Raw genomic sequence first — 21,789 nt, 5'->3', positions numbered from 1 at the left:
ACATCTTGCCCAGGGCTGTCTCCAGCAGTGGAACTACAAAAGGTGTTTAGGGAGAGCTGTGGAGCCCGGCTGCTTTCTGTATTCTGCTCGTACTCTCAGCCTGCACAGCTGGGGAGGTCTCAGGGACACATCTCTGTTACCTCTGTCACTGTTTATAGGCCCATTGTCCAGGATATTTCATCCAATTCCTCTCTGACCCTGCTGACATTCTGTGCCTCCTTGACCACCTGTGTCAGCAGGTTCCATGAGTTCACTACCCTAGTACAAAGAAGTACTCATTTTCTTTCATCGCTTTTAAACTTACACCCAATTAGTTTCATTGACTGTCACCTGTGCCTTATAATACAGGTTTGGGTGAACAGCAATTCTTCATTCAGCTTATCCACCACCTCAGCGACTTGTTAGACCTCAGACAGAGATGCCTCTCAGCCTTCCCCCCTCTAAGCAATAGTCCAACTCTTTCATCTCTCCTCCTAAGGCAGCTGCTCCATCCTCTCAACCATTTGACAGACTTGTTTGCCTGGTGTTTCCACAACTCCACTGCCTTTGTATTCACATGCAGGACTCCAACTGCACCAGCTACTCAAAATGTGGACCCCCTCCTTCTTTGTTCTTAGTACCCTGCACTGTGATGTCCAAAATCTGGTGTTTTCTTAGTTGCTGCTACATCTTGAGCTGTCAGTAACTCTTTTTTTTTCCAGAAAAAGTGTTTTTTTTTTTTTTTTTTTTTTTTTTTTTCAGGTTTCAGAAAACTGCCAATAACTCTTAGATCTTCCATGAGTTGTAACTGCCAGATCTGAGTTCAGCACTTGCAGAAGATCCTGAGTTGGAAGGGCTGTGATGAGGTCACTTCTGAGCCCTCACTGGGCTGAACAAACTGGGCTGATCTCAGCCGCTCCTCATTCATCCAGACCCTTCACCATCTTCGTTGCCCTCTTCACATAGCTAGGGCTTGTATCTCTTCAAGTGAGATACTAGGCAATGGGTGCCTTGTACTTAGTAGCTGTCAGGTAAATTGTTCTTGAGGGGTGCTTTCTATAAAGCAGTTATATGTGACATAACCACTTCAAGTGTGATTGAAAAAGAAATTAGGTATGACAGTCTTCTGGCCGCATTTGCCTTTTATTTGCTGACATTATATGTCAATCATTGTAATAACATAATAAATATAATCAAATTGTAATAATAAGGACCTGTAATTCTTGGGAATGTGATTATTTCATTCTGCAGAATAGAGAAAGCAAGGCATGGTGAAACTTCGAGTTGCCTAAAGTCATCGAGAAATTGTATTTTACTGCAGCATAAGAAAGGCGACACAAGTTCTCCTGCTTCAAAGGTCTGTACATGTCCTGTACTTTGTTGTTAGAGATGCTTCTGGCCTGTGGAAGTCAGTCCTAATGGAAAAGCATTTGTCTTCTAGTAGGAAAACAAATCCTAAGCTAATGGAAATTTGCACTATTGTGAGCTTGTTAATGAATTCCTTTGCTTGCTCATATCAGCCTCTGACAAAAAGCAGGGATTCAACTGTATTTCTCCATTTGAATAAACAGTTCATTTTTAATTTTGACCACAATGGTAAATTAAAATACCCTGAGCAGTACACAGCTATATATTTTGGCTTTGGAGGCTGTAGCTATTGTAACACATGTCAGCAGAGACGGCTTTGAGCAACATTTTCTGATGCTTGCCTTGAGGCATTAGAAGAAACAGTTCCTCTAGTCTGGTTGCTTTAAACTGACTGCACATGTAAAGTCCTGATTTTGAGTGTGTTTATATGCAGCAGCGTCTATGCCCTTCCTGGTACCTCTTTTTCATGTCCCCCAACTTTCTAAGTGGTGGGTTTACATGTGCAGATAGAGGTGATATTTGTGTGATTGGTGGTTAGAGAGCAATGAAGGAGGATAGAGAGCACCTCTTGCTGCACTGTTGTTCCAGATGGTTGAAATGTGAGGCCACTTGTGTGGGTGCTGAAGCTCTGTCCATAAGGCTGAGTCAGAATAAGAGGGGATGGTGTCATTGCAGAGGCTGAAGGGAAGCGGGAGGGCTGCAGGTTCATCACTGCCCTCGGCATTGTAGTGCTACTAGAGCCCTGGCAGCGGAGACTTTCCAGCCTGGGAACATGAGAAGACTGAAGGAAGGAATGGGTGCTTTGGAGGCAAAGGAGGCTTGCCCACAACCTTCATAAATATCTCCAGGATCTAACAACACAGTTTAGCTGAGGAATGAGATCAGGAGCCCCTGGTCAGAGGGGAAAAAAGCTACCTCTTCTTCCTTGTACTGCAAAAGACATCAGTGCTGGAAGTACTTTGGGTATTCATCTCCTGCAGCTGAACAGTGATGTCCTTCCATGAAGCACAGACTGCTCATGATTTCAGATAGTAAAAATCTAAAACCTTAAACTGTGTTTGTAATTCAGGTATTAGTCCAAAAAGATAGGGCTCTGAGGTTGCCTTTGGGTCTCCTACATTACTTTCCTGTCTGGTCGTAAACGGGCCTTCCTATTTCTGTTTAATTCTACTTTTCTGTGATTTTCCCCTTCTGCCTCATCTTATGAGATCAACAATAAGCCAGGCATTAGTAACTCTCATAGAAAACCTGGGCTGGGGGAAGGGATGTTATGCTCTGCATTTTATGATCATCGTGTGTTCAGTGCGACTCCAAGTCTGAAAGTACAGGTTTAGGCATTCTTGTTACCACATCGCAGCTGCAGGTTATAAAATGACTTCAGTAGTGTATTGTAGTTATAAAATGCCCTAGTTATTTTATAATGAGCCCCAGCAGAAACATTGTCAAAGGATAGTAAAAAGTTTATCCGGAACACGTTTCACTTCAACCTGATATATACTGCACGGTTAACTTTATGTGATGCTGGTCAACCTGGGAGGGAGACATTTCACGTAGACGATGTATGCAGGACTTATCCGCGCTTGAGGGGAAGGAGGGTTTATAGCATGAGCATTGCCCAGGTAGAGATTTACGTCACATTTGTTCCAGCTAGTAGGCCATAAAGATTTTAGCATAAATCATGTAGGGGGGGAATTATTATTATACCGCATACAAACAATAACCTTAGTATATTGTAAAATTGTTAAATCAAACAGTTTCTACAGTTTAATTGGCTGTGACGTTCTTGTCTAAAAGTGGAAAATAGCAAGTTAAAGCGAATACTTAACTCACAGACAGACCAGCAGAACTTTGAAGGGGTAAAAACAGCCTGGGTGAGGGGGGATGCTTCAGCAGAGACTGAGGCTTGATCTTGCTAGAGCTTCAGCAGCAATTCTCTAGTGAAGTTCTGCTGAATGCTTCCATTATAGAACCAATTTTTGGAAATAAAATAAATTGTATTGAGTTCTGACTTTGGTTACACTGATGTCTATCAGACATATGCCTTTGTAATTTTCTCCCTTCCCAATTCTGTGAATTCATCCTTAAGGACAAAGTATTTATATGTATATTTAGACATTGTATCTGATTACTTTCTTTTGCAGATCTATCCAGACTTCTGATTTTCCTTTACAATCACAGTGCTGCCCAGGGAGCGATCTATTTCTCTCTGTGTGGATTTTTATCTTACTGTGTTTGCTTTTTGCCTGTCACCAGGCTCACATTTTGCACGAGTTGCAGGGACAAAGTGACAGCACCTAATTTGGCTTTTGTTGGATCTGTGGACAAAGATCAATGTCCAGAGAATGGAAATACTCAGGAAAGTGAAAATGTTATGGCTCAGGTTTTGGCTTTGCACTTCAAACTTGCTAAGAGCTTGTTAGAGTTGTAATTGCCCTTTCGATGGTAATGACAGCATACTGCGTACCTGGAAATTAAATCTATGGCCAACCACTCTACAGTGTGATTTAGACAAGCCTGACTTGTTTAAACCTGGGCAGATGTTTCCTGCCACCTGGTCACAGCAGGAAACCTGTGTGCTGGGAATCGGGGATGGGGCAGGGGCTGTCCTGCCCTGCCCAGCACATCTCCACAGCCCGAGGATGTCAGGTTGCCTCTGTCTCTTCTTGCCCTCTCCCTGAGCCTTCGGGCGATTTAACCAGGAGCAATCTGTGCTGCGGTTGCTTGCTGCGGACCTGCCAACCTCAGTTGCACGTGTGGAATCTGCCAGCCAAAACGCTGCCCATCCAGCTGCGCTCCCATGCCCTCAGGATGGGCATGCCAAAACCCTCCTGTCACTGACGCAGGCACTGATATGAAGCGCAGAGACATTGGCATGCATGAACCTGCAAAACACCTGGTTGATGTTTTCAACCCTTGCCCTTGCTGTGCTGTCACTGGTACCAGTTCCTCTGTGGCTTCGGAGAGAGTAAAGGGAAGGGGCTGTACAGAGAAGTTTTGGAAATCCTTCCTTTGAGGGTTGGCTGGTTTCCAGAGGGTTAATGGATTTTGTCACACCCAACTTTTTCTTAGAAAATAAAAACCATTAATCTCTGGATGGAGGCCTGTGACGTTTAAAATATTCAGTAACACTTTATAGTGACAGGGTTGTGATTTCTGTGTTTGATCATGAGTGATTTATGAGAATTTAGTAAACAGAAGCGCAGTTCCCTTTCAGCCACATGCTGGAGTCTTCTCCCTGTGCAAACTTGTGCGCTTAAAAAAACCCGGCAGAGCTGCTCCTGTTCCTCTAGAGAAATATTTTCCACAGGCAGTTCCCAGAAGAGCATGGATTGAGATGAGGGAGTGGTGTGAGGTAATTCCCATGCTTAATTTAAAAACAAAGCTCACTTACCTCACTTGTACCCCTTCGGCATCGGTAAGTGACACAAGGAGAAACCATACTGTGACAAACTGGAGTGTGCAGGAGGGTCCCATTATCTGTGTTTAGTGTTTCTGCCTCAGGGCAAATGACTAGGACCTGATAAATTTCCTCATACCTGAACTGGATTTTCTTGAACCAGTAACAGTCCTGGTATGCAACTGCAAGGAGCGATGTGCCCATGGGGCTGTTTCTCCTAATGCTTCTGTGTCCTCCCTGGTTTGCTGTTGTTCTCAGGTAGACTAATTTCTCTTCTTCCCCATGATCCATCTTTGTCTTTCTGTGCTTTATTCACATGGGATGGTGCTGGTCCCCTAGGGCTGAGGTGGGTCAGTCTCAGATGTCCCATTTTGCAGAAGTAATGGAAGGACTTAGGAGCCTAAATTTAAGAGCAAGTCTGTGGGATTGCAGCCTGGAGGTGTCTCAGGACATATCCTCCTGGGCGGCCGTGTACCTGTTTGGTCCCCGTGCCAATGGGGCTGCCAGCCTGATTTCCACAAAACCTGCAAACCATGCACAGAGCTGAAAATGGGCAAGATGGGAATGTGGCCATCAGTGTTTGGCCATGTAGCCATCTCCCATTTGAAAAGCTGAAGTGAGCTCCCAACTTATTTACCCATGCTGAAATGTTGCCTTAGCTAGGGATGTGCCTGTAGGAGGGCTGACCCTGCCCTCCTCATCAGCTGAGAGATGTCGCTGTCTCATAGCGAGCTGAACGTGGTTGTGCTGGAAAGTGCTTCCACTTTGTATGGTGCAAGCAGTCCTTGAATCTTAAACTTGGAAGATCTTGTTTGGCTTTTTTTCTAGCTTCTCACTGAGAGGTAGCATCAGTTTTCCTGCAGTGTTTAAGAATTCTAATTGAGTAATTGAAGACTTAATGAAAAAGGTATGGATTGTTATCCTCTGCAGTAGTCCTATGATGAATTTATCTTGCACATCTTATTTCGCTTTCCTCTCTACAAGAGTCAATGCATTCTCCTTAGCTTCCCCTCGTCCTCCTTCGATATAAATTAAATGCATATAAGTGTGAATAGTACTGCCAAATTTACCTAGAAATTACAGTATGAGTTTTAGAAGTGTCTAATGATTCTGGGAATGGCAATTTACAGACATCCAGTTTAGATACTTTGGCTAGCAAACTGGTGTTTGAAAAGTATAAACCATCTGCTATCTGAAAAATGAGGTTTGATTTGGATATTTGAAGTTAGATGCCTGATATATCTGCAATCATTGGTCTCTTTTAGATATGTAGGCTTTTAAGTTCTCATAGAAGTGGAAAAAGTGCTGAAGAAAGCATGTGTGTTATCAATTTCTCATGTTTTTTGTTAAATGTGAATAGCTTAATAGGAATTGACCTGTCAGAAGACAAGTAGAGTATTTACAAAGAAGCAAAACCTGGTCTGGTCAACAGATTCCAGTCAGTTCTTATAAATCTAGCCCACTTTGCTGCAAAATGCCCTGAAGTTTCATGCTAACTCTACAGATTTTAGTTTTAACTTCAGATTATGCTGTCACTTAGGTTATGTATGAGTATGGTTGGTTAGAAGCATGTTGCTTTTGCATTCCTTTTTCAATATGTTATGTAAATGTGCTTTTCTTTGTTTCAAAATCCCGCTGTCTAATGTAGCCCCATTAAAAGTGAATGGAAAAATACATTTGGGGAATTCAGCTTGACCCTGTAATTTTTAATCTGAGACAGTGCACATGATGGAGGGTTGTGGTTGTCTTCCTGGCAGAACATGTGGGAATATTCAAGCACTAATGCTAGTCTGGCAGTGGCTGCTGGTAGGGTTTCCCTCTCATGCTGGCCACTGGGCATGGCAGGCCCTTGGTGTGCCAATTTGCAAGCCCCACGTACCAGCTCCAGCATTTCTCACCCCTTCTCTTCAGGAACGAGTCTTGCTCCACCTTGCTTCATCGCTTTGCTGTATAACTCTACTTTCAGCACTCAAATTGCTTAATTAGACAAAGCCCAGGGTGAAGCATAGCACTGTGTGCACCAGTATGGACACTGGGCAGCCTGGTGTTAGAGGTGATGCAGCAGCTTAGGTCAAAGATTGTAAGTCTGCCTCTTCCTTACTGGCATTTGATTTTCTGTGACTCGTGTCAGATGTTCTTGTGCTGGTTGTTCTCCTATGCACCTGACGCAGGTTGCTTAATTTGTACATTGCTAAGCTCATAGTAAGCTCTGCTTATTAGTAGCGCTTTGCATCAGTTTAGCAAACTCAGAAGGTGGCGTGTTTGGATCTTTCCCAGTCTGCTTTTTTCTTTTCCTCGTGCCATATACTTTCCATAGTTGGTGTAGGTCAGGACCATACATTTGCTTCTTCATTTTGTTCGTGCTTAAGTACCTGTTTCATTCATCACCTACCTCACAGTCCTCCTTGCTCACTCATTTAAATTTTAGCAACTAACCCCATGAGCAGATCTCATCCTTTTCCAGGCATCTCAGTTCCTGGCTGTCCATATGTGATGGTTTAACACCAGTAGATCATGGCAGGGATAGTTTTCATTTTCTGAGTGTGTGTTGCTGGCATACCATTTCTGTGCCATTCTTGACCTCTAGTGGTGTTCGGTCTCTGCTTTTTTACCTGCATCGCTAAAATATCTGTTCTCCTGAGACTTCTGTGTGACAAAGTGAAGGGATTTTGTAGAGGGTTATTTAAAGCTTCAAGTTAGGCTTTTAGCACAAGTAACTTCACCAGGATTAAGTTAATCTGTGTGAATATTGTTCTGTGTCTCAGCCTCAGATCTCTTAGGTGAGGTCTATAAAAGTGCTTTTTGGTGTGTCAGTCTAGGGTAAAGCATTAGTCAGCCACTCCATAATACTGATAATAATATTAATCTTTAAAGAGCAGACGTTTGGAAGAGCTGAGTGCACTTTCTTCTTCTTGACTTCTCTGGGAACTGGGAATTCAGCACTCAGAACCTATGGGAATGAGTCCAAATGAAACTCCAGACAGCCTTTCATGCATCAGTCAAACACTGCTTGGCTGGCAGAGTTTTCTTATACTTGATACCGGGGTTACCTCAGTTCTCATGAGAACAACTCTGGTTTTTCATTGTATGAGGAAATTGAGTGTGTGTGTAGCTGGGAAGGCACTGTTCCCGAGTCTGTGTATCTGTGGTTGTAAAACATGATCTATGGCAGCACAAAACTTAAAATTTGGTGGCATCCCAGGAAGTACTTAATTGTGTTTGTGCTTCATTACAAGGCTGTCTCCTTTTCCGGAATTTATTTTAGCTAATTAGTTGGAAATGTCAAAGTAGTATTTCAGATGACAGAAATATCATATATTATCATACATGAAGCAATTAACTCTTTTGACAAATATTTATTGTGGTGTCGTCTTTAATTAAATCCTCAGTACTCCTAGACAGAGAGCAGGTTCTCCCTAAAATGAGTCCTTCTCAGCACTGTCAATGAGTATTTGACTGATGGGACTTAATTGAACTTGATTTTGAAAGAGGTAGTGGCCTTGGCATGATGATGTTGACGTGACACAATTTCACAATACAAATGTCTGATTTTTTGGCATAATCCCCAAACCACTACTTCCTTCCAGACTCTGTCTCAAATACCACAGATAGGTTATGCTGGAGAAGATGCATCTCCAGCCACTCCTCTTTTCCCACTGGAACAGTTTGCAGGAGACAAAAAAGGCCAGGCGCTTGTGCTGCTAAGATGGATAATGTAGACAATACATGTTCTAAAAAATCATTTTTTTTTATTTAGTTCCTGGGGTTATTCATGTGGAAACAAGTTACAAATGTGACCATTTGGTTAGTTCCTCTTACACAGATAGGTCTCGTAGATGATGTGCCACTGAGAAATAATTCCTGACAGTTACAACTGAACCAGATAAACAGTTCTGCCAGCTCCCAAATAACACCGTAAAACAACGGGTTCTGCTTATCGTTTTCCATTTCTTCATGCCTGTCAAACTATTTAACTGCACGTTACCCATCACAATAGGTCTCTGTGTTATTCTGCTTGTCTGTTACAGTCATGGTTTTTACCTTCTCTGGTGCAGGACCTTCTGTGGTACGCCTGTCCACTTGTGTCTCTCCTCAGCCACTGTTGGTCTTCACGTTTGCCCTTGCAAAGACACTCTTTGGAAGCAGTGCATGTAATTGCTCCGTGTCATGCAAGATTATTAACCTATGTATTTTTTCTTTTTGTTTCTTCCAGGCAGAAACAGCATCAGAAGGTGGCCGGGATGGACCCAGCGTTCAGGTCAGCTCAGGGCAGAACAACTCTGACCCCATGGGAACAGGTGGCTCAGTGGCCTCCCAGAGCTTGGTGGCTCCAGCTGGGGTCTCGGCAGGTACCTCAGCTGCGGCTTCATTCTTCATAAGGTAGTTTGTCATTTTTCTGTTTTCTGTAAATGCTCATGGGTATTCAAATGGTTGTGAAATGCTTTGAGTCTTTGCTGCAGGTAGAAGGTGGAGCATTTGGTGCTGGTTGCTGAGAGGTGGAATTAGTCTTGTGGTTGTGACTGTAGCTTTCCACTGCTATAGGGAAACAGGGATGTGATGGTGACATCCCCTTTCTCACTCTGGATGCCTGAGCAGGAACCTCATTTGATTGAAACCTAATAATATGTGCTGCGCTGGTCTTTATCTGATCCTTAACGGATCTTTCTACCTGTAGCCAATCTGTTTTTGAGTAGGTTTCCTTGAAGCAGAAGCTAAAGTAACGAGGCTTTTACACTCTGATCAAAAATAGGAGGTTTTTATTTAGGTTTTTATTCAGTAGCATGACTGGATGTGCAAATGGAGGTGTTTTTTTTTTTTTTTTTTTTTCCCCCACAGTTGGTAACAACAGTTAAAACAATTTAAGACATTAGTTTTTTAACAGCAGCCTAGAACAATCTTTTTTTTTTTTTTTTATTCTTGGGTCTTATAATGAAAATAAGCTGTTGGTTTTGTTTGTGAAATGTTTGTTGTAATTAGCACTGTTGATTAAATGCAATGTGCTCTCAAGCAGATGGTATTTAAAACAACAAAATTCAGGGCTTTGTACTTGCATTCCAAACTCCTTTTTTAATTCAGAACTGAGCATGTTTTTAGACAATATTGAAAAATGTATGTCTGTGAATGGCATTAAAGTAAAATTTATGCACTAAGGATCATTTTTATCATGTAAGCATGTAAAAATTGTATTGTTTCCCTTTTCTTTATCTTTAATTCTTTTTGCAACATTAAAAAACAGAAAAGGAATTTTAGTGTAAGTTATAATCTGATCTCAAAAAGAGCTTGGCTTCCCAAGTCCTGTTAGAGGAGACCATGGTACAATGAGTCTGAACCATTATACGCCTACATACCACTGTGCCTGTGTACACAAGAAACTGGGAAGGGTCTACCCAAAGTGTTGCATGTGGAAGTTCTAGCATTGAGTCTATGCCTGCAGAATTAAAATCAACACAGAAGTGGTTGAAAACAGGGAATGATCCGTTTGAGATAGTTACCTGAAGTTAGTGGAAGTAGAGAAGAAAGTAAGGGGAAAAGCTCAGTTAGACACTAGTGGCTTTGTTGTGTTTTTTTTTTTTTTTTTTTTTTAGTTACCTAAACAAGGACAGATGAATCCACTCCAAAGTACCTAGAGTGGACAGCAGCACAGCTTTTATTACAGTATTTCATATTGTGGGTATGAACAGTGTGATTTAGTTTAAACTACTTTTTTTTTTTTTTCAGGGTGAATCTGTATGTTTTAAGCTAATGTAAAGACTAACTTTACATTAGCTAAGCTGGAAAATTCAGAAAATAAAACAATGCCCTTAGAATTGAAAGAAATAAATTGGTGCATAATAATCTGAAATAACATCCGAATCTTTTCCTCCCAGTGATAATTCTGCCAGTGGTCAGCAAAATACATTTCTGGTTTTGTTCTAAAGAGATGGATCTTTGCTAATGATTGTCATTGGCTTAATTCAAAGATTCTTGAAGTCAACAACAAGACTTCAAATTACATCACTGTATGTTGGATCAGGCCCTAATTGCTTCTCATGAATCTGTCTTTGCCCTGAGTGAGCTGGAGTTTTATAGCTTTAGCAGCTATGTGCTAGCAAAAACATTTTAAAACCCATTAGTGCATTGCTTATTCCCTACCCATGTTTCCTCTGTTCAAAATTCCCTTCAAATTTTAACCAAATAATAGCGCTGGCTGATTTTTTTTTTTTTTTTTTTTCACAAAGCACTTGTGCGTTTCTTTCTTTTAACAGTTATCAGTTATCTGGAGTAGTTTTGTAGCATTTTCATGATCTTTAATCACAATGCATTGCAGTATTAATTTCTCAGTCTTCCAGAGCCCATCTAGGAATTTTTTGTTCCCTAAAAGCAAGCATTCAAGAAATGAGTTCAGTTATTGAAAACACAGATTGAAATGCAGAAAATCATATGAAAGTGGGGGGAGGGAGATTCAGTTTGATCCACGGCAGTTGTGCATATGTTGATCTGGTTCTCAGGTAGGTACCATTGCCTAGTCCTGGCCAGGCGTCTCCATCCCCATTGGCCTTATCATTGGCTGCTCCCTCTGTTTCTGATGCCTCCTGCCATGGGGCCCTACAGAACAAAGCTTTGGTGCTGCCTCTTCCCCTCAGTCCTGAGGTATGTAGTTCTCAGGACAAGAGGAGAGGAAGAGGAGGAAATCTTCAGGGGTGAAGAGAGACAGATGCTAGCAGAAATTGGAATAGAAGGATATCAATGGTTGCAGTGATTTTCTTCAGTCCTGATAGGATATCATGTTTATGTGATCTAACCTTTCCAGTCCCATCTCTTCCATCCCTTTGCACCATCCAGTTTACAGCACTTGGTGGAAGGTCATCCCTGCCTGGAATCCTTTGCAGCATCATCCTCTTCTGTCCTTCATCTCTCATTCAGCTAATTCTCTCCCAGCAAGCACCTTGAGATAAAAGACCATACAAGCACCTTGAGATAAAATGGCAATGGCATTATGCTGCAGTCCCTATTCATTGTAATTTCTTTCCTTACCATCCTTCTCCTCTCAGCCACTTAAACTGTGAACTTCATAGCAGAGCCAGTCTGTTACTTGAGTTGTGCAGAGCTTGACACATTTTTTTTCCTTGTTTGCTACTGGAATAAATGCAGTTAACATGTTGATGATTTTGTACACACATTTTTTTCTAAAATCCTTCCCTCTTTTTGAACAACTCTACTGAGTACTTCCATCTTCACAGGAGTCCTTCTGAAAAAGGGACTGTAGATGGGACTTTACCTTGGGCAAAAGGTAGTAGAAATAAACTAGCATAGAAATAAACTAGCTAGGCAAAAATATGCATGTGTATTAACTCTCAGTGTATTGGGGTACATGGTTAGTTACTTTGGACTACAAAGTCTTTGTAAGTTTCTTGTGGAAGCTGCATCTGTGATTTATTTAGCAGCAGTAACAGTAGATCCAGAAATTTTCACATGAATAAAGACTTCCAGTTGTTGTCTTCATGAAGCAGCATTAACTGTGTTTGTACAGGTCCCAGCACAATTAGCTTTTGGGCTGTGGCATGGTTTGCTGGCAGCAGATAAATGTCTATTTCACATTAAAACTAGAGTCTCTATTCAGTGGAATAGCACCCTTGAACTCTTGCTTGTGGGCTGGCTTGTGCCTGGGAGAGGAGGAGGTCTGTGCAGCTTTTTTTTGGTTTGCATGTTTTTTTTACTCCAATTTGCTCCTCAGTGAGAGTTGTAGCTTTGTGTTTGTAAGGTCACAAACTCAAAAGACAATACAGAAGGGTTTATGTCCTTACATGGATAGAAAAAAAAAAAAAGAACTACAGCAAAATCTTTACCTACTGGTGAGAGGTACATGTAGTTAAAATTAATGTCTTTAAGATAGTCTTTGCTGTGAATGCATTGGTTTTGTTAAGCATATGTGAAGCCAAAATTTACATATTCATCCAGAGCTCTTTCTCATTTGAATGTCATATTTAATTTCTTCAAGATTAATTATGTTGTGCTTTTCAAAAAAAAAAAAAAAAGGAAAAGCATTTTATTCATTACCTAGGAATGCAGAGTGTCTAGCACAGAAGTGCTAAGTATTCAAAATCAAAGCCAAATATTAGAAACAGCAGACAGAAGCGTATTAAGAAATTAAATCAGTTTTTAAGCCTTTTTCCCTCACTCTGATCTGTCATAGAAGGAGAAAAGCTTTGATTAACATCTGACTCTGCCACACGAGCAAATTGCCAGACATTACTCAATGGTCGTGTTACTGAAGGACTGGAGGATTTAGAAGAAAATGCAGCTTCTCAGTAGGTCACTGTCGGAATGAGAAAGCCAGAGCAAAAAGTACAGCTCATGGGCATTGATGGGTGTGAAGAGGTTCCCAGTTTACCCTTACAATGCAGGTGACGTTTAACCTGGTATTCCTCAGATTTAAGAAAAATGGTGGTTGCTTTGACCATTGGCATGGAGTGAGTGATGCCTTGTTGCTGTAGTGGCTCCATACTTTGAACCTGTTTCCAGGGCCTTTTCCTCTTTTTATTCTTCTCTTCTCTCTCTCTCTCTCTCTCTCTCTCTTTTAATTTTAATTTTAATTTTTTTTTTTGGTATAAGTGACCTGAATGTGCAATTACCAAGTGAAAATAGGCAAGATAGTTGTAGGGACTCCTCTGTGGTCTGAATTCTCTTATGCTCACAGCTAAGTAAATATTGGCTTATTGTGGTGGAAAGCTGTAATAAGCTGTCAGGTCTTTTGTCAGGCAGACACCTGGGGAAGAGAGGCTGTGGTGTTTCCACAAACAGGCAGAAGGGCAGTGAGGAGGAGGAGAATGGGCATGCACTTTGGAAGAGGTTAATTGCCTAAAAAGAACATACCACTCCCTTGGGAGAAGAGTCAAGGATCCCTAAAAATTGAAGCCATCGGGTGATTTTTGCCTGTTGGTGGCTGGAAGCAGTTGTGGCAGTGCTGCCTGTCCTGCTGGCTGGGGTTGTGGAGCTTTGGTGGGAATGTGGGTGTCTGGCCTCGGTGCCCCAAGGCGTGCTGGAGGGAAGGTTTGAGCAGTGATGGGGCAGCTAAGAGAAGTCAGAGCAGTTTGGAAGGAATGATGTATACAGCCAAGAAACCCTGAGCAAGGTTGAGCAGAAGACAAGCTGTATTACATTGCCTTTCTTAATCATCTTTGATAATAGATTATTTTTGTGTCTTTTCAAGCTGGTTTGGTCACAAGGTTGCACTTGCTGCCATGGGACGGCTGACTTTGAGGCAGGGAAGGAGCTGTGTGTTTGCAACTGTTTTCCCTCACATCTGCCTGCTTTTGTTTGATGAATTACTCTTCCAAACATAGCACTCAGTATGTGCTCACTAGTTTCTAGGTCTCTATATCATTTGCAGTGTTGCTGGGCTTTGCTAGATTAAAACCAGTTAAGTTAATAAATCTGGAGAATCATGATGGTGAGTCACACCCATTATCTGTCCACTCTCGTCATATTCCTGCGTGTTTAGGAAAGCTGTGTCAATTTTAGACATGACATAAAACATGACACATGATACACTTTTTGCAAGCAGCTTTTCTTAACAAGACATAACATACAAGCTCTGAGTAATGTAATTGAACATCTTAAGAGTTAAAATAAGCATAGTCTTTTTCTTGATTCAGGATATTCCATCATATTGTAATGCCTGTGAGTTGTGGATTAAAGAATCTAATTATTCACTAATGAGCAGTAATGGTACATATAAACTAAGGGTCACTATCCTATTACAGGCACCTGATGGTTCACTGATAAGCATTTGGTCATTAGATTGACCATAAAATATAGTCAATAATTGAGGTTACTCATAGAGCAGACACCTTATCAGCTCTAGGCATGGTGGGACAGCTTGTCAGTACTCTGTGTACTGATTGTGCTGTGACTGAGCATATGATTAGGGTATTGAAGCAGTCTGTATCTAATGAAACTGCAGGAAAGGCATAGCAATATTAGCACAACCACTAAATGACTAATGTGTTTTTGTTCCAAGCCTCAGACACTTCAATTAGTTCCAATAAACTCTGATCTAGTGTAGCGGTAGGCAGAGGATTCAGATATTTTGTGCACAAGCTTTCATTACACTAGTCAAAATTTGTAACGTTTCGGGGACAGATGAAATCTGCATGGCTTTGAATGAAAAACGATGGAAATAATAAAGGCTGTCATTACCATTTTTACTTCACTTTTTCAGTTTTATTTTTGCGTTTTTTTTTTTCAGATTCGGAATACTTTCTGAGACAATAGCTGCTGCCTGATTTAAAAGATGAAGCTGACAGTAGCAAATTAGATGTCTACATGTTCTGCTTTAAGATCCGCTCATGCAGTTCATGTAGGCTTGTGCATATACATCTAAAGTTGGAATGTTCCTTAGCGTTTTGTACCATATGGAACATTAGTCAAATAGCCTGCCTCTTGAAGGCTTTTGTGGAGATATTGATTTTACTGTGCTTCAAACTGTTGCTGAGAAAATAACCTCAGAACCATTCTTTTGTGATTTTTTTTTTTTTTCCGTGAGGATGCCTTAACTTTCATAAATTATTTAATATGGTGAAGGATGCAAAATGCCTTTTGTCTTTCTGAACTGCTGTTCAGGCGTCTGTGATGCGACCTTGGAAAGTAACCATAGAAACATGTTAAAAGCATCAACTGAAAATCAGTAGTTCGGTTTGACAGTGATGCAAATTCTGTGAAAGAAGATTATGATGTATTAGGAACACTTGAGGCATATATTACCGCTAACCTGTTAAACCTGATTATTCCATGACTATCAGTACTTTCAGAATTTAATGCAGGGGAAAAAAAGAACAAAAAATTAAACATACATTTATTTTTTTTAAGTTGCCATGTTTAAGATGTTTTTAGCTAAAGCACTTCAGCCTGCCATTCTCTGTCCTGTTAAAAGCAAGAATTATATTTCTGCTAAGCTCATAATGTAGTTCACCAGTTTTCTGTATTTAATAGCTGTAAACTTTTGCCCTGTACCCTGCTGGGATGTGCTGGTATCCCGGCTTTGTGCAGAGCTGGCACAATTTAAATCTCTTTGACAGCTAAAGTAGATAACTGGGTTATGAATAAGTAGTAGTTCACCAGAAGGTGAAGAAAATGTGTGACTCATTGGGTCCTGAGCTAGACCTTTTAGTGCTGACCTGTGGTAGTCAGGCTAGTTTGTGAGGCTGAAACAGAAGTGCCTGTGATACTTACGGGTAACTGTAGTAAATTTTTTGCAAATGACGAGTCAAGGGAAGATGCAGAGTCAGTTGTTAAAGCTGTCTTGTTCAGAGTAGTCCACACCCAAGAAATCATGTTGAGGTGTGTGGGAAAATTAAATTTGTATTTCATTTTAATTTTAATTAATTTTTTCACCCAGGAAAGCAAGGTACCAGCTCTTTCCAGCTAAGACTGCCTTGCTGGCAGAGATATCCAAAGAACTGTACATGCATGGTTTGTCTCCACTTCACAGCGTCATGGCAGTATCATGGAAGCCACAGAGCTCTTCCAGGGACACAACAACTGTCTGGCATTAATGCAGCACAACAGCCACTCGGAGGAGCATCAGTCCTTCTTCATTAAATGCCCTACTGTGCCTCGCTTTCTCTTGCTACCATTTAATGGCAGTTGGGAAGGGTGGCTGAGCAATCCGTAGCCTGGGGGCAGAGATACAGATGTGCAGGTGAAGTGAAGCATACAGGTGTTTTAGAGGGAGCCAGATGTGTTAATTCCCCCTCATGAATCTCTCCTCAGAATCTGGAGGGCTGGAGCAGCCTGTTCCCTGCAGCGTTGCCTCACTGCATGCTGCTGGAGGGGGAGACACCTTCCCAGACACCTTCCCAGACCCCCTTTCCCTGCTGCATGGAGCTGGGGAGAGCACGAAAGCCCTCACACAGGTGTGCAAATGCAGACGGAGCAGGTGCCACCAGACAGCTTGCCTCATCCTGTCGGTGCCATGCCGTGGCTGCTGGAATGCATTTACCGGCTGTCCCTGGTGTGCAGACATGACCCGTGCCTAGCACAGTGCTATGTGGGGACAGGAGACGGGGCAGGGTGTGTAGCATTGTGCAGTATCTTGTATCATCTTCAGGCAGCTTAAGCTTTTCTAGTTGCTGTGGCAGCATAATACTGCCTATAATTAAGGCCAAACAAAACAGTGTATGCTTTAGGTATATCCCATTTCGCTTTAGCCCATAAGGAGGATAAATTAGAAGATAAGCCTGAATTTAGTAGGCTTTGTTCCTGGAGACAGAAATGACTCTCAGAGCAGCATGTTTAAGAGCAGGACATCATTACTGGTATCATTGCTAATACTGCATCATCCATTTACATAGTGCTTTATCAGCATATGGTAAGCCAGGTTCCCTGCTAGGAAGAGCTCGTCCGTGAAGACTGAGACTGATGAGGCAAACTGAGATGAGACAGAGCTGTAGTTCAGCAAAGGGAGGAGTTAAAGAAGTTGAAGCAGTTGAGAAGAGAGGGAAGGTAGAGCTTTGGACATCGGTACTGCTGAGTTGAGCACTGCTGAAAGCATGAAGAATGTCCCAGAGGTCAGTAGATTGGAGATCGGGATATGGCTAATTAATATGGCGAATTGCAGTGGGGAGGAGGCCCTGAGTGCCTCAGTGTGTAATGTGGGAGGTTCTGGAGCACCAGAGGCAGCTCCCCAAGAGGTGAAATGACTTTTTTGAGCTGCTTTAGGTGGCTCTGTTATGACACTTGCAGCAGTTGGGTATTGGGTTAGGTCTATGTTCTGAGGTGTTTGTGATGCTCAGGAAGAAGAGCAAAGCAGAATGATTTATTACAGATGTGCTCACAAATATGTGGTAGGTCAGAATTTGTGCCTTCAGAGCTGCCCAAGTTTGAATTTATGGAGACAGAAGTGAGTGACAGAGTGTGCATGTGAGTGTGTGGATAAATTGTGGTCTGTGGAAGGGGTTTTAAACTAGGGGAAAGTCTGAGGTATTTATGGATAATCTTGTCTGGAGTCATGCAGATATTCCTATTGTCCTGTTCTCTGATCGTCTGCTTTCCTGAACTTAATATTTTTCCTTTCATTTAGATATTTTTCATATGATTCTTTTTGTATTTTCTCATTCATCCACAGCTGAATGCATCTGCTTATGCAGTTTGCCTGAATATGTGGGATTTCAATGTTATCTAGCTGCCTGAGCCTTTTTTTCCCTTTGTCCCTTTCTTTGTGCCCTTTGTGTTTGTCGAGAGGAACACCTCTCTGACATCCCCCATCCCAGCCCTTCCCCTCTGCCTGCTGCTTTGGCTCCTGGACTCCTGAACATCAGTGCTTGTTCTGACCCTGTTATTTGGGGCTCCCCAGCTTGGCGGCCGTGGCAGCTGCACTGGTGGTTTTGCTGCAGCAGGAATGAGGCATTCCGTAGGTAAAATGATAACGGCGACTTTCCTGTGGGGCTGTAATTTGACAGTTTGCACCTGTCTCACAACTTTATTGGGGACTTTCAGGCTCTTTCAATAATACACTTAAGTATTTTAATGCTTTATTAAGACAAGACAGATTTAGCAGTCGAAGTAGTAAAATCAGGCTGATACTTACTTGAGTATTTAGGTCTCGTGGCTGTCTTGCAGTCACTCTGATACTTGGTTTACTGTGTGTTGGATGTGGTTTGTAGGGCAGGTGGATTTTCAGCCGACATTGGCTGTGTTCTGAGCTAGACCACTTTGCTTGCTTGTGCTAGTAGCAAAATGAGACACTGTGTGTTTATCACTCACAACAAACATGAAAGATCAAGGCAAAATATGCACCAGTTGCAGAGCTTGACCAACTGTAAGATCACTCAGAAAGTGCTTTCATATTCTAAGTAGCAGTGAGTTTCATCTTTATAAAATTTCCCTAATTCTTCTTGTCAGAGGATGGAAGGTGTTTTGTTTTGTTTGTTTTTTTTTTTTTTTTTTTTATGGGGGGGAGGGTAGGACACTTCAAAGAGCTTAGCCAGTACCTCACTCAGCAGCAGTTAGTGCTTCTCTGCCCATTGCCCTTGGGGTTGCTTTCAGCTTTGTTGAGCTTTTTGTGTCCTCGCTTACTTGTGGAGCTCACTTACTGAGAAGCAGTGCCCTGTGGAGTTTTTACTGGAAAGAAATGACTCAGTGGAAGTTAATTGGCATAAAATGAATCTAATCTAAATGTTATTAGTGAAGCTAGTTGGAGTCCAAGGCGAGCTTCAGAACGTTATTTGGTAATACGTCTTCAGCAGGTCTTAAGGAGTTGCTTCTTTCTCCTGAAATATGAATCTTTGGGTCACAAATAATCAAATCTCTCCATCGGCAGTGATGGGAGAACACGCGTCTTACATTTTCCTGGTAAGTGCTATTTTAAATGGTGCTGCAATTTCAGCCTGTTAAACCTCTGAGAAGCATTGCTTCAGAACTGAAGTCAGTTAAATAAATCACAGGAACGCTGGGCTTTCAGAAGCCCATGTGTCCCTCCGCTGTTTAAAATTACTCATTGTGTGGGCATATGACTTTGGTGGTTTCCACTGCATCATTTAGTGCTGTCAGTGCCCATTTAACTCCAACACTAGGAATAAGTAAATGCCCCCCTGAGAAGTTATTTGCCTAGCACTATAGGTGTCAAGCCTTTGGCTAAGTATCTTAAATAAAACCTGGCTGAAGGAGGAATGGGCTGTCTGTGGATTTTCTGGATGTGTGCTGAGATGTAGAAGAGAGGGAGCTGGAGGTGATGAGAAAAGTATGTCTCTGGGGATGATGTGTTGGGGTAAACCCTAAAAACATAACCATCCCCTGAGCTTTTATATTAATGGAGGCTCTACAGTCACATATCAGACCCTGATGTATGACCAGGAATGAGAATATCCCGCATTATGTGGACCTAAGTTCAGTCCCCTTCTTTCCTGTGTGACATTTGACTGAACCTCATGCTTCGGATAAACCCTGGGTTATCCCCGTGCTGCCTTTTCTCTCTCATCCCTTCCAATCACAGATGTGCCTGCTTCTTCCCTGGAGCAGCCTGAATGAGCAGAATGCTTTTCCTTTCCATACCAGATTGTTTTTGATGAATAGCATGGAGTGTAATATCCTTTGTAACAAAAATGATTTATTGCCTGATAAGTCATTTTGATACTGGCTTCTTTCTATATATTGGGAGCTGGTATTGCAGGGAAAAATGTTAAATGATCTATTTAAGTAATTACTTTAATAATGAATGGCTAGTTAGCACCATTGTTTCTGTTTCATTACTTTTCAGTTTAAAAAATGGCTTTATTACTTTTTCTTGATAGAATACAAATGAGAGTAAAATTTTGCTTTCCTCAACCTGTTTCAGGAGTCTGGGTCTTGCTTGCAAATAAGTGCAACTTTTTTTTTTTTTTTGCCTAAGGTGTGTGATTGATGTGGTTCTGCCTGCTTTAGCTCGGTTAGTTCATTAGACAGAGTGAGACAACATTGCTGGCATTCAGGTAGCTTTTCAATACATAGCTATCTATGCTGTGTGCGACCCAGGAGCTGACATATTTCTATATTAGGTGTTGACAGCCTTGCTTACATAAAGATTAACCTACACAGGTTTTCAGCAGTTTGTCATATGGTACAATTGTAAACAGCGAGCATAGAAGTACAGCAATGTGTTCATCTGCTCTTGCTTTGTTTCACATCATTAGTGAGCAGAGCTGGAAATGGTATGTGGCAGGCTGCGGTGACTAGCTGTTATTCTGGTGTGTATGGATGTCAGTTCCTGAGCCTTGGTTCTAGCTACTTGAAGAAATGTTCCTTGGCCAGAAGTCTCTTAAATTTGCACGCTGAGGAGAATACAGAGCTGATGCCACTCATGACAATTTTTATAGTGACCTCAGAAACTGCTGGTTTGGGAGAATAGAAACAATGGTTGGAATGAAAGTCAGTGAATGCTCTTTGTCAAGATTTGCTCTTTGATGTTTCTCAAACATGGAGAAAAATCACAGAGAAGAGCTGTGAGAATTCCTTCTTGGATTCCTGTATGCAAATCACTTGAATGCTTTGAAAGTGGGCTGGGTTGGTTGTTTCTGTTTAAATAGTAGTGTGTAGTTGGGTCTGTACACCATGGGAAAGCTCTTCTGATGTCAGGGGTACTCTGCAGTGTTGTTTTTTTTTTTTTTTTTTTTTTTTTTTTTTTTTTTTTTTTTTTTTGTTTTGTTTTGTTTTGTTTTGTTTTTTAACTTCTCATCTTCCAGAGGTCTTTTTCAGTCCATCCCAAAGTTGTTTTGCCTGTTTTTTTTCTGTGTGGTGCCTGAATTCAGGTGGATCTCAGCTACTGCTCACCTGTCCATTAAACCTCGATTCTAGACTTGATGAAGACGTGAATAGAGTAGAAAGAAAGCAACAAGGGTGATCAGAAATCAAGGACACTTGACCTGTTAGAAGAGGTTGGAAGACCTGAGGTCTGGAAAAGAGAAGGCTGAGGCACAGCAGAAGTCTTCACACAAGTCTGCTGCAGCAGAAGGAAATAAGCTCCTCTGCATGTCGGCTGGGGAGGTGAAGGGGGAAATAAGGAACATAATGCAGCAAGGCAGATTGTTGAGATACATGAGGTGTGGATTTTATAACAGTAAGAATAGGTAAAAACTGGAACTGGCTGCCTCGGGAGGCTGTGGACATGCTTTCCTTGAAGTTTGTAATAACAAATTGGAGACACATATAAAGGGGAAATATTAGGTGAAGTTCATCCTATGATGGAGTATGGAGAAAGCGTAGAAGGTGATGTTGCTAGTATGTCAACATAGCTGATACATTTTTTTCCTGCCTTGCTGATTTTAAGAAGAGATGGTAAGAGAAAATTAAGAGGTCACTCAGAGTGAGAGGCTGACATTCAAGCCTGAATTGCAAGATTATGCCATGTGCAGGAGGCAAAGCATGAGCTTAATCTCACATTGGAGATGCTTTCTTTCATAAGGTTGGCTTGGTAATATCTTCACATTGGTACTTTTGGTTTTGGTACTTTGGAATGTTTTAGAATGACGTTTTTCTATTGAAACTTTATTACCATCAACCATTATAAAAATGCCATTGCTTGAGGCTGTGCA

General features: G+C 41.6%; 1 protein-coding gene across 2 annotated transcripts in view; it reads left to right on the top strand.

Moving 5' to 3' along the window:
* Positions 1-21,789, top strand: part of KIF26A (kinesin family member 26A) — a 100,207-nt gene that overhangs the window by 42,331 nt on the left and 36,087 nt on the right. Inside the window, exon 4 of one of the 2 annotated variants that reach the window (XM_032188360.1) lies at positions 8,958-9,124. In XM_032188360.1, the coding sequence (XP_032044251.1) occupies positions 8,958-9,124 (167 nt within the window). Of the gene's footprint in view, positions 1-8,957; positions 9,125-17,155; positions 17,293-21,789 lie in introns of those variants that run through there. The other variant, XM_032188361.1, reaches the window with a different exon arrangement.

Source organism: Aythya fuligula, chromosome 5, assembly GCF_009819795.1.
Source record: "Aythya fuligula isolate bAytFul2 chromosome 5, bAytFul2.pri, whole genome shotgun sequence".
NCBI lineage: Eukaryota > Metazoa > Chordata > Aves > Anseriformes > Anatidae > Aythya > Aythya fuligula.
The sequence above is the reverse complement of the archived record's forward strand: the minus strand, read 5'-3'. Positions and strand labels throughout refer to the sequence as shown.